Genomic DNA, 14,016 nt, shown 5'->3' on the forward strand with positions numbered 1-14,016 from the left:
CAAGCTGTGGTATATGAAGGGAATGGAATACTATTGTGCTATAAGAAATGGGGATGATACGGACTTCATAACAACCTGGAAAAACCTACATGACATAATGCTGAGTGAGCAGAGCAGAGCCAGGAGAACATTATACACAACCACAGATATGTGGATTCTGTGAGGACCAACCCTGACAGACTTCGCTCTTCTCAGCAACACAAAGTACAAAGACAACTCCAAAGGACTCACGATGGAGAATGCTATGTACATCCAGAGAAAGAACCATGAAGTATCAATGCAGATTGAGGCACACTTCATGCTAGCCTTCCCCGTCCCGCCCGCACCCTCCCCCCCCCGCTTTTTTTCTTTTTCTCTCTTTTGTTTTTATTTCTGGGTTGGTTTTTTTTGTCCTGTTTTTCTTTCGCATGATTCATTTCATTGATCACAATTCTTCTCCATAACTTGACTAATGTGTAAATTAATTCAATGCAAAGTTATACATGGAAGCTATATGGGATTCCATGCCGTCTTGAGGAGGGAGGCGGGGAAGGAGGGAAGAAAATCTGGAACTCAATGGGCTGTAAACTAAAAATAAAAAAAATTTAAAAAAGATATAAATGTCTAACAGAAATAGTTAAATAAAGATTGTATAGTTTTGTACATTAATGTGATGGAATTGTCTAGTGCAATTAAGGCCAACATAATAGGAACATGTAGGAACAGACTTTTATGAAATAATGCAAATTTTTAAAAAGCAGAAGGAATGAGTAAAAAAGTCATCTTTAGGTGCTTGTTATGGTGTTAGGCATTGTATTAAGAGCTGAGGATACAAAGATTTTAAAAGAGATAGTCTTTTTCTAATTTCGTTCTAAGCGGGAAGGTAACACATTACAGGGATAGGTAACCAAGGAGGAGAGTTTTGTGCTGGCAAAAGGGCAGGGAGGAATAGACAGTTTCACTCAGTAGCATTGGGAAGCCAAAGAGGAGTGAATTAACTTTTCCAAGGAGTGGGTCATTGTAGCAACAACCTGCTAGCAGCTGCTATACGGGTGTAAGAGCCATCAACAACCAGCACACAGAAAGGTTCCAACAAAGGTTCTTTGATCTGCTTTTCTAAGGAAAGCAAATTTAAGGGGTTAACAATCTCACTTTAATCACACACACACACACACACACACACACACACACACACACACACACCCCTCCCTTAGTTCAGGAGGAAAAGCCAGCAACCTGAACTTCAGAGAAAATACAAACAAATTAGAAACATACATTACAAACAGACCAAATCACAATTCATACTTACCAAAGAACCAATGGGTCTGGGCTAGCAAAGCCAGGGGGCAGTCACAACGGCTTGCCCAGAGTCCCACACCACTCTTCCAGTAACTGAGAGCCCCCAGAACAAACATCTGGGTTTCTTCAAAGTCGGGGGCCTCTTAACAATGGCTTGCCCAGAGTCACATGCCACTCTTCCAGTGAGTGAGAGCCCCAGACAAAATGCTAACCTTTGAGTTTTTATACCCTGTCCAGGGCCTGAAGGATTCACACCTAATCAGCAAAAGGTTGTGAGCCTGGGGTTTAGCATTTAGTTAGCAAAAGGGTGTGGGCCTGGGGCTTTGCACTTAGTAAGGCTTAATCAAAGCCATTTGATTACTTTAGCATTTCTAAAAGAGAAAACAGTAAAAAAAAAAAAAGTCCTGCCTTAATTACCAATAGAGTCATGGATCCAAGAACTCCCCAGTGTGGAGATCCTGGTCTGAAGTTTAGTGGATGCTACAGGTCCAGATGAAGAAGAACAGCTAAGTGGCTACTGACAGAAAGCTGCAGTACAGTCTGATGACCATGATTGGTTTTGTATACTGACTAGTCATCGAGGTTATGGTAGATACCAGTCCAATCCTGTTCCGTCCTTAACTCTGTTCACTGATATGTTTCACTCCAGCCCTTCCTTGGATGCATTTACTCAGCAGCAGCAAAAAACTGGCTGCCTGGACCACTGGCATTCTTCCATCTCCCCCTCTGTTCTTGGCCAAGTAGAATGGAGTAGAATGGCTAGACACCCATTTCTCTTACCAGAAATTTCCCTAGAGTAGCAGGCTAATAGGGCATCTTGCCACTTCTTCCTTCTGGTCTTCTTCCTCATCCTTCTTACATCTACCTTCCTAGTCCAAAACAAATATAATTTATATTTAATTAGATCCATATAAAAGTGGAAATGAGGAGCTGGGTATGAGGGCACAGACCTATAATCTCTGCTACTAGGGAGACTGAGGCACTTGAGCTCTTAGTTCTAAGGTGAAGAATGGCTGAACTGATCAGATTTCTACACTAAGTCTGACACTAAGATGATAAGTTTTGGAGGGAAGGGTTGGGTGGGTGCTGAGGTGCACCAAGATGCAAAAGGAGGGGCAAACTAGCCCAGGTGAGAAAAGAACAGGTCAAAACTCCTGGACCAATGGGATTGGGCTCTTGCACTTCAGCCTGAGAAAGGATGGAGACACATAGTTTATGCATTTGCTTTTTTCTTTTCTTAAAAAAAACCAAACAATTGTGATTAAGGCTCCGGATTGCCTATAAAGTTGTACTTTGTACATTGAAATTAAGCCGAAATAACGATGAAGTAAATTAAATATTTTTGAAATGTTGGACAAAACTTAGTGGACATTTTACTACTACTTTAATCATAGCGATTTTCCATCCCAAACCTAAACAGGTTAGGATGAAAACTGCTGAAGAGTCCTATTTACCTCACTGACAAATGGTCTGAAGACAGCCAAATGTGGCTAGGAAATAACATTAATGTTGCTTGTGTCTTTAATGTGAATAATAACTGATCCTTCTCTTTGGTGAGACCACTCATTTTTGCTTTCCTAAGTTCTACAAGACTAATGCTTAATATTAAGTTGATGAAATGACTTTACCAACTTTCTAGTTCTCTTTTTCCCAAGATGTACTTTCACAACATGAGTATGATGGAAGGGTTTTACATGTGTGGCCTATGTTGAATTGCTTGCCTTCTTAGGGAGGGTGGGTGGGGAGGGAAGAGGGGAGAGAATTTGGAACTCCAAGTTTTTAAAGCAGGTGTTCAAAAAAAGTAAGTGAAAAGGGGATGGGGGGAGTGGGGTGACAGAAGGGAGGGCTGACTGGGGAACAGGGAAATCAGAATATATGGCATCTTGGAGGGGGGGAGGGTAGAAATGGGGAGAAAATTTGTAATTAAAAATCTTGTGGAAATCAATGCTGAAAACTAAAAATATTAAATAAATAATAAAAAAGAAAAAAAAAGAAAAAGCAAAGGAAAAAATGGAAGCCTGCATCTGCAGAGAATTAAATCAAAGAATCATATCCTATATTTGTAACATATGGATTCTCCTTCCCCCCCCAAAAAAACTTCATGATTTTCACCCCAGAGGTGGTTTCTGATTTGTGTTAGTGGTACCATTGTTTTCCCACTCATCTTGGTCGGAAATCTTGGAGTGTCTGTTGAACCAGACGTTGGGGGTAGGAAATGCAACAAGAGAGATGGACTTGTAGTAGACAGGAGAATTTCCAAAAGTAACTACAACCAAAAAAATATGGCAGTTCAAATGGATGTCCGTTTTCTACCAAAAAATAAACACCCCAAACTGAAATTTCCAGACCTCATGATCAAATTTTCAGCATGTTTGTTTTCTAAACAAATCTTGAATTTTATTTAACAAATGGCATTGATATAGATGATGTATGTTCTCATTAAGAGCCACATTGCTAAGACCTTACCCACCTCCTTCCCTTTCCCTAGAACTTTTTTTTCAAAAGAATTTTTTACTTTGCAAAATCATAGGCCCCAAAGCTATAACTTCTATGCCAAAATTGGAGAAAAGATAATTATCTTCATTTCTTTTTAGGTTCAAGGACTGTGTGGCCAGATGAAACAGTGGGACCATTTGGGCCCCAGGATCAAAGATTTCAGCTCTCTGGGAACATAGGTTTTGACTGTCACCTCAGTGGGACAGCTTTGCAGAAGGAAAGTCCAATTCATAAAACTTTGCCTGATATCCTAGCAGAGCCATTATCAAGTGAAAGGCATGAATTTGTGATGGCACAGTATATAAGTGAATTTGAGGTAAGAATTGTTATTGTCTAGTAAAAAAGTGTAAAAATCTTATGAAATTATTTCAACCATTACAAATTGATAATTAAACTGTAATTTATCCTAGGTTGTTGCCTGAGGCTCTCCAGTTAAGTGACTTACATGTAGTCAAAAAGCTAGCATGTGTCAGGCAAGTCCTGAAAGGCCAGTCTTCCTGACCCCAAGGCCAGCCCTCTAGTAGCTAGCTAGCTATTCTGTCACGCTGCCTCTCAAGATTTGATATTTCCTAGAAATTCTCACGTATTGTTAATAAGGAAGGAGGTGTGCTGTACTAAAAACGTTTACCTTTGTCTGAGCTTATAGTTTGTTTATACTGTAGGTTCTGCTGCTGCCTTCCCTTTCAAAATTACTTCATTTGTTTTATATATGTTTTATATGTGTGTGAATTGGCTTAACTGTAAGAATGCCAACTATTTGAGGGGAGAGGCTATTTGACTTCTTAGCTTTGTATCCCAACATGTAAAACAGTACCTGGCTGTATTAGCAAGGCAATAATCACAATATGGATGATAATTGCCAATATGCCTATGTGGTTCCACATTGTAAAATATAAGAGACTCTCCACACAGAAGGCAGAAGAAGGAAACCATTTATTCAGACACCAGAGGACCAAATACTAAAACCAGTGAGCCCAATCCATCACAGCAGTGAAGAATTCAATACACAATATCACAGCAGAGAACCACCCCATCTGAAACACAGCTGAAAAGTACCTCTGAAACCTGTTTATCTTCAAATACAATTGAAAAAGGAAATAGGCCAAGCAAGCAGGAAAAGTATTGTATTCATTTCCATACAATGTACAGTGATCTATAGGAAGAAGTGCCAGCACTTTGAGTGGAGTCCCATAGAGAAATAATGAGCATATGGGAATATGAAAAGCTGTTAAAGGGAATGGATTTTTTTTGAGTGTTTCAGGCTTCTACCTTTGAAATGTATTTTACCCATACATCTGTCTGTAGGATGAAAGCTTAAAGACATTAACATAACATTCTCAGTTTGCATAATTGCCCTTCAGATGTCTCTGGGAGAGAGTCCAGAAAGATTACACTGTATCAACTTAATCCTCTTGATTGTTATGTGTTGCAAAGCAAAAATTTAAAAAAAAATTATAGGGCTGAAAAGTCTTTTCAATAGATTCAAACTACTTATTCCCACACCATAACAAAGCACTTTTTGGTTAGGGTTCTAACATTTATTTCTAAATACTCTAGAAAGGTACTACATCTTGTGCATTTTCCCTTTATTCCTCATAATGAACAGACCTTTATTGATTTTTTTCCCTCAGGTTACATATTATAGAATTTTAGTATTAATGCCAAAGTAATAAGAGATTGGCTTTTTGTTGTGTTTTTACGCCTTTTATCTAACAGGTATTTTAAAAATATTGTTATCTTTTCTTATCTCACGTTTATTTCTAAGTATATCCCTTCCCTCTCCTCTGCTCAAAGACCCATCCTTTATTACAAGAAACAGAAAGGGAAAGGAAGTTCAACAAAATTAATAACCAAATTTGACAGCATACACAATCATATACTCATGGTACCTACCTCTGCAAAGAATCTGGAAGGGAGGTGCATTTTCCTCATTTTTTTTCTCAGACCAGATTTTATCTTATAATTATGCAGTATTTGGTTTCTTTTTTGTTCAATTTTATTTACATTGTTTTCATTTTTTGCTTCTGCTTACTTCACTCGATATCAGTTCATGTAAGTCTGCCAATGCCTGTCTAAATTCTTCATATTCATTGTTTCTCACAACATAGTAATGGTCCATTATTATATTGATGCACCACACTTTGGTTAACCATTCCCCAGCTGATGGGCATTTACTTTGTTTTCAGTTCTCTGCTACCACAAAAAGTTCTGATGTAAATATTTTTATACGTATATGTATCTGAGTAGGTGTGATTTACAACATATATATTCACATATGATTACATATATGTATGTCATTTATGTCTTTGACGTTCTTGAGGCATATGACTAGCTAGTATGGAATCTTTGGGTCATAAGGTATGGATATTTTAGTCACTTTTTTCACATAATTCCAAATTATTTTGCTGAATGTATAGACTGAAAATTAATTCTAAATAGAATTTTATTTTAAATTCACTATGACGAATCTCCAAATCATACCTAAAATCCCTTTGGCCTCTCAAATTAGGGAGCAAACTCCCAGTGAGAAACTCTTCATTTTAATAGAGTAGAAAATTATTTTAATTTTTTTAAAGACAAAAGGGAAGATGAAGGCTTCTCATATGGGCAAAACTGGTATGAGTTGGAAGCAATATCTTAGTGTGTTAAGGATTTAAGAGAAGGGTGGGAAAGTAAAACTTTTTTCTTACTTGATCAGAATGTGGTAATATACAGAGAATGTTTGGTCGACAGGTAATACTTTTTGTTTGACCAACTAAGTTATTCATTCCTTAGTACATAATGATACCTTTGGGCCTTAAATTGTATGTATCTCTTTGTCAAGTACTTGATAATTATTTATATCATCTGTCATCTCGCACAAGAATCCTATGTTTGTTAATACTGTCCTTGTTTTACATAAAAGACAAATAGTGAAATGTTATAAGATGGTTTCACAATTGTCACTGCAACATAATTCTGAAGTTTTGATCTATTTCTTAACCTGTTGTATGTTCTGTTTGTATGAAATCAGATCTTGGAAATAAATATCACTACCACATTTACATATGTGAGACTCTTTTTTCTTCATTCATCTCTCAGTAGAAGAAATATTTGAATTTGACAGAATCTATGTTATAAAAATAACTTTAATTGTTCATGCCTCCACCCCTATGTGATTAGAGCCTGTATTTATATTATTTGTGTGTGTGTCTATTTATGTGTGTATATATATGTGTGTCTATACATATATGCGTAGACACACACATACATGTGTCTGTGTCCCTACATATAAACATACACACACACACACACACGCACACACACACACACACATATATATAGATCAGGCTAACTAGAGACAACTCAGTAAGAAGACAGGTTACTTGAAATGCAGATTTGACCTTCTTATATTGTTTTGTCCTCCTTAGGGCAGTGATGCACCTGTTGAACAACAGGAAATTAACAGGGCACAAAGTTATTTTGAAAATGCCAAAGTAGAATGTGTTATACAAACACGTCCAGAGCTACTTCGAAGAGGTACAGTATGTTTTAAAAAAACATAGCACTGATAACCAGATAATACAGGTAATTTTCTTACTATTGAAGAATGCTCTCTAGTGGTGGCAATGTTTAAATCTCAGTGTTTTAATACATTTTTGACATTTGAGTGCTTTTACCTTGGCCATAGCAAGCACTTTGTAACATACTACCCCATAGTGACATTCCTTAAGGAGGAATTTAGTTTTGTCACTTTTCTTGCTGTCCTTTTTTTTTTCTACTCCACTTTGGAGTAGAAAATTGACTGTGCTGCTAAGTTACAGTAAACATTAATTAACAGTTTGATTGTTATTAATAATTAACAGTTCACCCACTACATGCATTATGCTAAGCACTAAGATGTAACATCAGCCTCTGTCCTCAAAGAACTTGCCTTCTACTGAATGTGTGTTTTTATGAACCCTTGAAGTGATTCTCAAATACTTCAGGTTGGTGAACTGGAATACCAGTAGGACTCAGGAGACCTGCTTTCCAGTCCTGACCCTGAGCCTTAGCAGATAATGTGAATTTAAGCAAACCTTTTTGGGCCCTTATTTCATCAGCAGTAGTAGATGAATTGCCTGTGATTTCACTTAGTCCTTGTGTATGAGTGTTTGTCAACAGAATTAGGGAAGAGATTTAATCTCTTATTAGAAAGTAATTTGGAAGTAAATTTAGAAGTTTTAAGTTCATCTTAGGACACCAAAATGTATTCCTCTTTGTCAGAAATTGTTTGCATCTTTTAAAGTAATTGGGATTATTTGGGTTTCATTTTCTGTTCTTATGTACAAAGTACCTTGCAGAAATTACTGTAGTCTTTTCTTTAAAAAAAAAAAGATAGTACAGGAATGTATTTCTTCCCTAAATACCTTGCTCACATCCTGACCAAGCTCTACCAAGGTAATAATGCTGGAATTTCTATGTAGCCCTCTTTAAATACTTTTAAAAAATTTTAAAAATTTTATTTACATCTTAATGGAGGACCTGCATTAGTTGCTATGGCTCCACAAAATTGGTCATTTTGTGATGAACCTCTTCAAACTTCAGCTAAACTTTCCCTCAGACAATCTGCCATTGGGCCTGTCCTTAAAGTCCTTCCAGCTCAGCAGGCCATGCTAGAATTTGTTTTATCAACATAGCCTTCAAAAGTCAGGGTCACTTCTATTGTCTTGATGAAGCATTTTAATATGACCTTGGTGGAAGTTTTTCTGATCTATAAAGAATAAGGAAGAACCCGGGTTTTCAATTTAAAATTCCAATCTATTTCTTAGCAATCTGAAGAAGAAATAAAAGCAATAATAACTATCATTATTATCATCATTATTAAGAAGCTGCAATGTCTAGTAGACAAAGTGCTGGACTCAAGAGTTAGGAGAGACCTAATTTCAAAAATCTATTTGGGATAATATTTGTAATACTTACTTTACATTTTTAAAATAATTTGAGTCAGGTTACATAAATAGCTTATTAAATAAATATAATAATGGCAACCCATTTGAGTTAAATAATTTTAATAATGGATGTTCAAATTCTTTGACACTATAAGGTACCTTACTTTTGGAGTTGAATGAGGAGATAAGAGTGAAATTATAACCTATATCTGCATGGAATGTTGATTTTATTCTCCCACTAGATTTTGAATTAGTGATTCCAGAAGTGAATTCTGGTAAATTAGTGGTACTAACTGTAACATGGAAATCCAAAAATAATATGGCCATGTGGAGTGAGGAGGTTGGAAATAAAGAGAAATGCTGTTAGAGAAGGTATGTACACCTGATAATTCTTACCTTTTTTTCCCTTGGAGTGGATGCAATGGATTTGTAATGTCATTGGCTCTATTATGTGGAAACTCTTCTCCATTAATGTGATTTGCCTGGGATATTGAAATGTTAAACTAGCTTTCTCATGGACAGAAAGCTAGAACTTGTCAGATGCAGGATTGCATCCCAGCAAGGCCGGCCTGCTATCTATCCACTTTGCCACACTGCTTCTCCTCTTGCCTTCTTTCTCCTTTCCATGTACTGATCTATCAAAATGTTTTTACTTTTAAAATTATGACCTTTACTTAAGTCCATTTACAACGATCATAGCTAACATTTATATTGCCCTTTATGGTTTAGAAAACACTTTACACCTCACAATTACCCTGTCCAGTGGGTGGTATTGTAATTATGCCCATTTTAGAGATGGAAAAATTGAGTTTCAAAGAAGCAGCCTGACCAGGACTACAGAGATACAATGTATGAGGAGCAAGACCCTCGGTCTCCTGACTCTTAAGTCCACCTCTCTTTTCACTGCACCATTCTGCCTCATGTTTGTTATAGTCCACTGTTATATAGTAGGAGGACTTGAAATCAGAAGGCATGCATTCTTTGTGTGCAGAGTGGGTACTATCAGTATTTTAAAAGAAGTAACCATGCAACCTTTGCTCTCAACAAACATGAACAAAATAATGATAATAGGTGATATTTTTATAGCCCTTTAAAGTTTACAAAGTGCTTTACATTCTATCTTTTGATCTTCATACCAACCCTAAGTACTATCTGTATCATTCCCATTTTATAGATGAAGAATGAGGATAAGAGGCAGTTTGGATGGAAGGTGCCAATCTGGTAGACCTGCACTGTGCGCTGACTCTGACACAGTACTATGGCTGTAAGCCACAATATCTCAGTGCTCTAGGTCAGTGGTTGTTTCAACAATCCACCTAGCAGCTGTTGTGGGGGTGAAAGGCCGACAAGCCCAACAACAAGCATGCTGCCAGCACGCTGCAAAAGCCCAAGTTCTTTTGATCTGCCTTACTAAGGAAAGCAACGTTAAGGAGTTAACAAGCTTACTTTAATCCGGTATACAAATACATTCACTTAGTTCAGGGGAAAAAAGCCAGCACCCTGAACTTCAGAGCAAAATACAAACAAATTACAAACATCAACAGACAGACCTTGCCTGTTTCAAATCCCAATACATAGTTACCAGAGTTTAACGTAGTCCTGGCATCCGCGTTTACCAGCTGGAGGGCTCTTAGCTACAGCTGCTTGGAGTCTCCACATCAGCACACCACCAAGAGTGAGAACCCTAAGCAAATGGCTCTGTCTTCCCTTTTTTATAGTTTCAGGCGTCATCAAACATCATTTGAGCACCCAGAGCTTAGGCTCCTATGATTGGCTCTGGAGTTAGCACCTCCCCTTAGGATCCTGAGAGCTTCACACCCACATAGGCTTAGCACCTAGTAATTATGGGTTTGGGGCAAACTTAGGAGCAAAGATCAAACCAGGCCTCCCTTAGTTAGCCCCACCTGGGGCACCTCCTTAGTTACCAATTCACATCCACACAGGTTTAGCACCTAATAGGGGTTTGGGCCTGGGGCTTAGCACCTAGTAAGGCTCAAAAACACTTAATTAATAATTTTAAAACAGTAATAAAGTCCCAACTTAATTGATATTACACTGGTGTCAAACACAAAAAGAAATGGGGACCACTAAACCCCATCTAAGGATCCCTGCAGGTGCGTGTTAACTTAGAAAACTGCATATTTGTATTATGTGTGTTCTGTTGTATTTTTATTTCATTAATTTTTTTTCCAGTTTGCATATTAATCTGGTTCTGGATGCACTTGGAAGTTCTGTGAGCCACATATTTGAATACCTCTGCCTTAGGCATTTCTTTTAAGACTATTAAGTTATGAATGGGTTGCTGAAGTCCATAAGTGCAGAGGCCCTGGGCTCAAATCCTTCCTCTGTTATTTCAGATTTGTGTGATTCAGTCCTAACTCAGACACAGCACTGTTTTGCTGCTCCCATCCATCTTGGTGCCAAATTCCTTTCCCCTTTCCCTTCTTTCTACCTCTGTCTCTGAGAACAAAATCTGCACCACAGTACCAATCCTGGAAAGTCAGTCTGTCAGTTTCACTGAATCTCCACTCAGCTATCCTTGTCACATACCTGACACATACCCTCACCATCCTTCACCCCCCAAACTTGGCCACCATTCTCCTACATCGTACTGCATTCTCCTGTTGAATGCAAGTACTTTAAGGCCAGAGACTATCGTTTTGCATTGGTTTCATCCCCAGTGCCTGCCCAATGGGAAGTGCTTAGTAAATGCTTTTTCATTCATTCATTCATTCATTCATTCCTAACTGTTTAGTGGAATCTAATGGCAAAGACATGCAACTATGCTAACATACTGTACTTCACAGCAACTGAAACTGTTTGTAAGATTATTTATTGTTGAATTCCCTCTTTACAGAATAAACAACACCCAGGGGTTTACGTATTACAGTATATATAGAGAGTGCATCTAAGTTACTGTCCAGTGGAGGGTTTCTTGTCATACACGATGTACAGTTAAATTAAATCTAATCTGTTCCAGCAGATGTCAGTGTCTACTGCTTGATTACCAGTTGTACTTTAGTTGGTATCTTCTCTGAGATGTTGTGATTTCAATTTATCCATTTAAAAGCTCTGTGTACATCATTGTTTTCTGCTATGGTTCTTTTGTTGTTAATATCACCACAAAGAAATTAAAATATATCTAAAGTCTTCATTTAGTTGTTGTCTCTAGCTTTGTTCATAATTGTGAGTACTAATCGTTTGGAGTATTCAGAAAGGACAAAATGTTTTTATGACTGTCATTACCAAATAGTGTAAAGATTACAACAGAAAATAGCAAGGTAGCTTCAGTCATCAAAATTGCCTAAAGGGTTGTGCATGTATGCGTGTGTATGCTCTGTATTTGAATCATTTTGCACTTTTGTGGTTTTTAGTATTCTAATCCAGTCTAATTATCTGTTGCAATCTCTCTGTCAAACAGCTTTTTCTGTTAGAGCCATTCTAAGGATGTTAGAATATTAAATATAACCTTGAAAGTGAAAGCGTTATAGTTATATAGTGTCAAGTTCATGACAGATTGAGTTGTTAATTTCTCAAGTAGAAATATGCTCAAGGAAATTGAGAGAATTTTTTTTTGGTTAAAAATGATGAACCTTATTTTCAGGCAAAATCATGTTCACAATAAATAAGCCTAAGTTTTACTTTGCTTTTTCATTGCTTTAAGGTAATTATTGTATCAAAGAGTCAGACTTTACTGACTTAAGATTGCATTCCTATCTGTAGTGCTCTATTTGATAATTTTTACTGTCCAATAGAGAAGAAATAGTGATAGCTAGAGTATTTCTCACGTCTTTTCTCTTACAAAAATTGTAAATCTAATCTTAGTGTTTAATGGCAAAAATAAGTTCTTTTTCATGTGTGGAGAATAATCTAGAATTTTAGTTGAAAGTGACTTCAGAGGTTGAGTACTGACCAAGAATCCCCTCTACAGAATCTACAAATGGTCATTCTACCTCCATTTAAAAAGACTACTAGTGATGCGCACCTTACTACCTATAAAACAGCTCATTATACCTTTAGAATTTGCTGAGAGATGGCTAGCGTTAGTAAGGTATGCATTCTAGATCAGAGTTGTCGAATACATGGCCCACAGCACTCCCCATTGCAGCCCAAACCAGATTAAAATACAATTGGCAAATATTGAACAATAAAAAATAAAATACAGTGAAACATGGATAATATTACATTTTAAAATGTCAATATGTGGCCTGTAGCGATCCTTATGTGTATGGTTTGGTAGTCCCCATTTTCAGTTTCAGCTTGCCACCAATATTCTAGGTAGTGGGAACTAGAGGTGATAAGAATATTCAGTACGTCCTGAAACCTAGGTTAAGGCTTATCAAAATGGTTATTTTGCCTATGTACTGGTAATTGTGCAGTATTTTTAACTGCAGTGGGAACCCACTATGTGAATACATGATTTCACTTTTTTTCCAACATAAATTGGGAAATGCTAATGAAAACACGATGCAATGCATGAGCATCAGAGTTTTCAGTTTTTTAAAAAAGAATTTGGGAATAGTGAACTTTTAAAAGATAGTGTATTTTAAGTTTTTGCAAAATGAAATTTCAACAGAATCAAATTAAAATTTACTATAAAACTTTTTAAAAATTATGATATTTTATTAACATCTTCCTACCCCTACACCCCCGTTTATCCTTTAATTGTCTTTGTGGGTTCACCTCTATATTTGTGTGTATTTTTGTATATACTTTCCTTTTTATCTAGTCATAGGGTTTATACAGCTAAAGCTGGAAAAGACCTCAAAGGCCATCTTGTTCCAAACCCCTTTATATTAGAGAGGAGGAAACTGAGGCCACAGGAAGTTAAGTGATTTGCCCATAGTCACAAACATAGCTAGCTTCAAAGGCAAGACATGAACCCAGGTCCTAACTTCAGAGAAAGTGCATTTGCCATTACATATACTGTCTATACAGTCTGCTTATCGAGCTACTCAAATCAGTTGCTAAGTCTTCTTGTTTTTCCCTCCATAACATCTTTCTGATAACCATCATCCACTCCTAATTGAGGCTTTTAACCTTTGCAGTGATTCGCATCTGACTCTTAATTGGGCTTCTGGTTTCTCAGATGTCCCCCTATACAGTCGTCAGAATAATCTTCTTAAAGTATAGGTCTGACCTCACTCTCCTCAAAAGCTTTCAGTTTCTATTATCTTGGGCACTTAAATCTGGCTCCAGCCTGCCTTTCCAGATGATTTCACCTTACTTCCCTTACCAGCTAGGTGGCTCAGTGATTGAGAGTGCCCCATCTAGAGTTAAGAAGACCTGACTTCAAACACCTGACCTCAGACATTTCCCAGCTATGTGACAC

General features: G+C 37.2%; 1 protein-coding gene across 2 annotated transcripts in view; it reads left to right on the forward strand.

Annotated features, from left to right (window-relative positions):
• Positions 1-9,953, forward strand: part of LOC118831003 (cobalamin trafficking protein CblD-like) — a 33,516-nt gene extending 23,563 nt beyond the window's left edge. For both annotated transcript variants that reach the window (XM_036738162.1, XM_036738170.1), the window contains 4 exons: positions 3,873-4,090; positions 7,185-7,293; positions 8,927-9,056; positions 9,859-9,953. In XM_036738162.1, the coding sequence (XP_036594057.1) occupies positions 3,873-4,090; positions 7,185-7,293; positions 8,927-9,051 (452 nt within the window). In that variant the 3' untranslated portion in view covers positions 9,052-9,056; positions 9,859-9,953. The remainder of the gene's footprint in view (positions 1-3,872; positions 4,091-7,184; positions 7,294-8,926; positions 9,057-9,858) is intronic.
• The last annotated feature ends 4,063 nt before the right edge of the window (positions 9,954-14,016 follow it).

This window comes from Trichosurus vulpecula, chromosome 1, assembly GCF_011100635.1.
Source record: "Trichosurus vulpecula isolate mTriVul1 chromosome 1, mTriVul1.pri, whole genome shotgun sequence".
Classification (NCBI taxonomy): Eukaryota; Metazoa; Chordata; class Mammalia; order Diprotodontia; family Phalangeridae; genus Trichosurus; species Trichosurus vulpecula.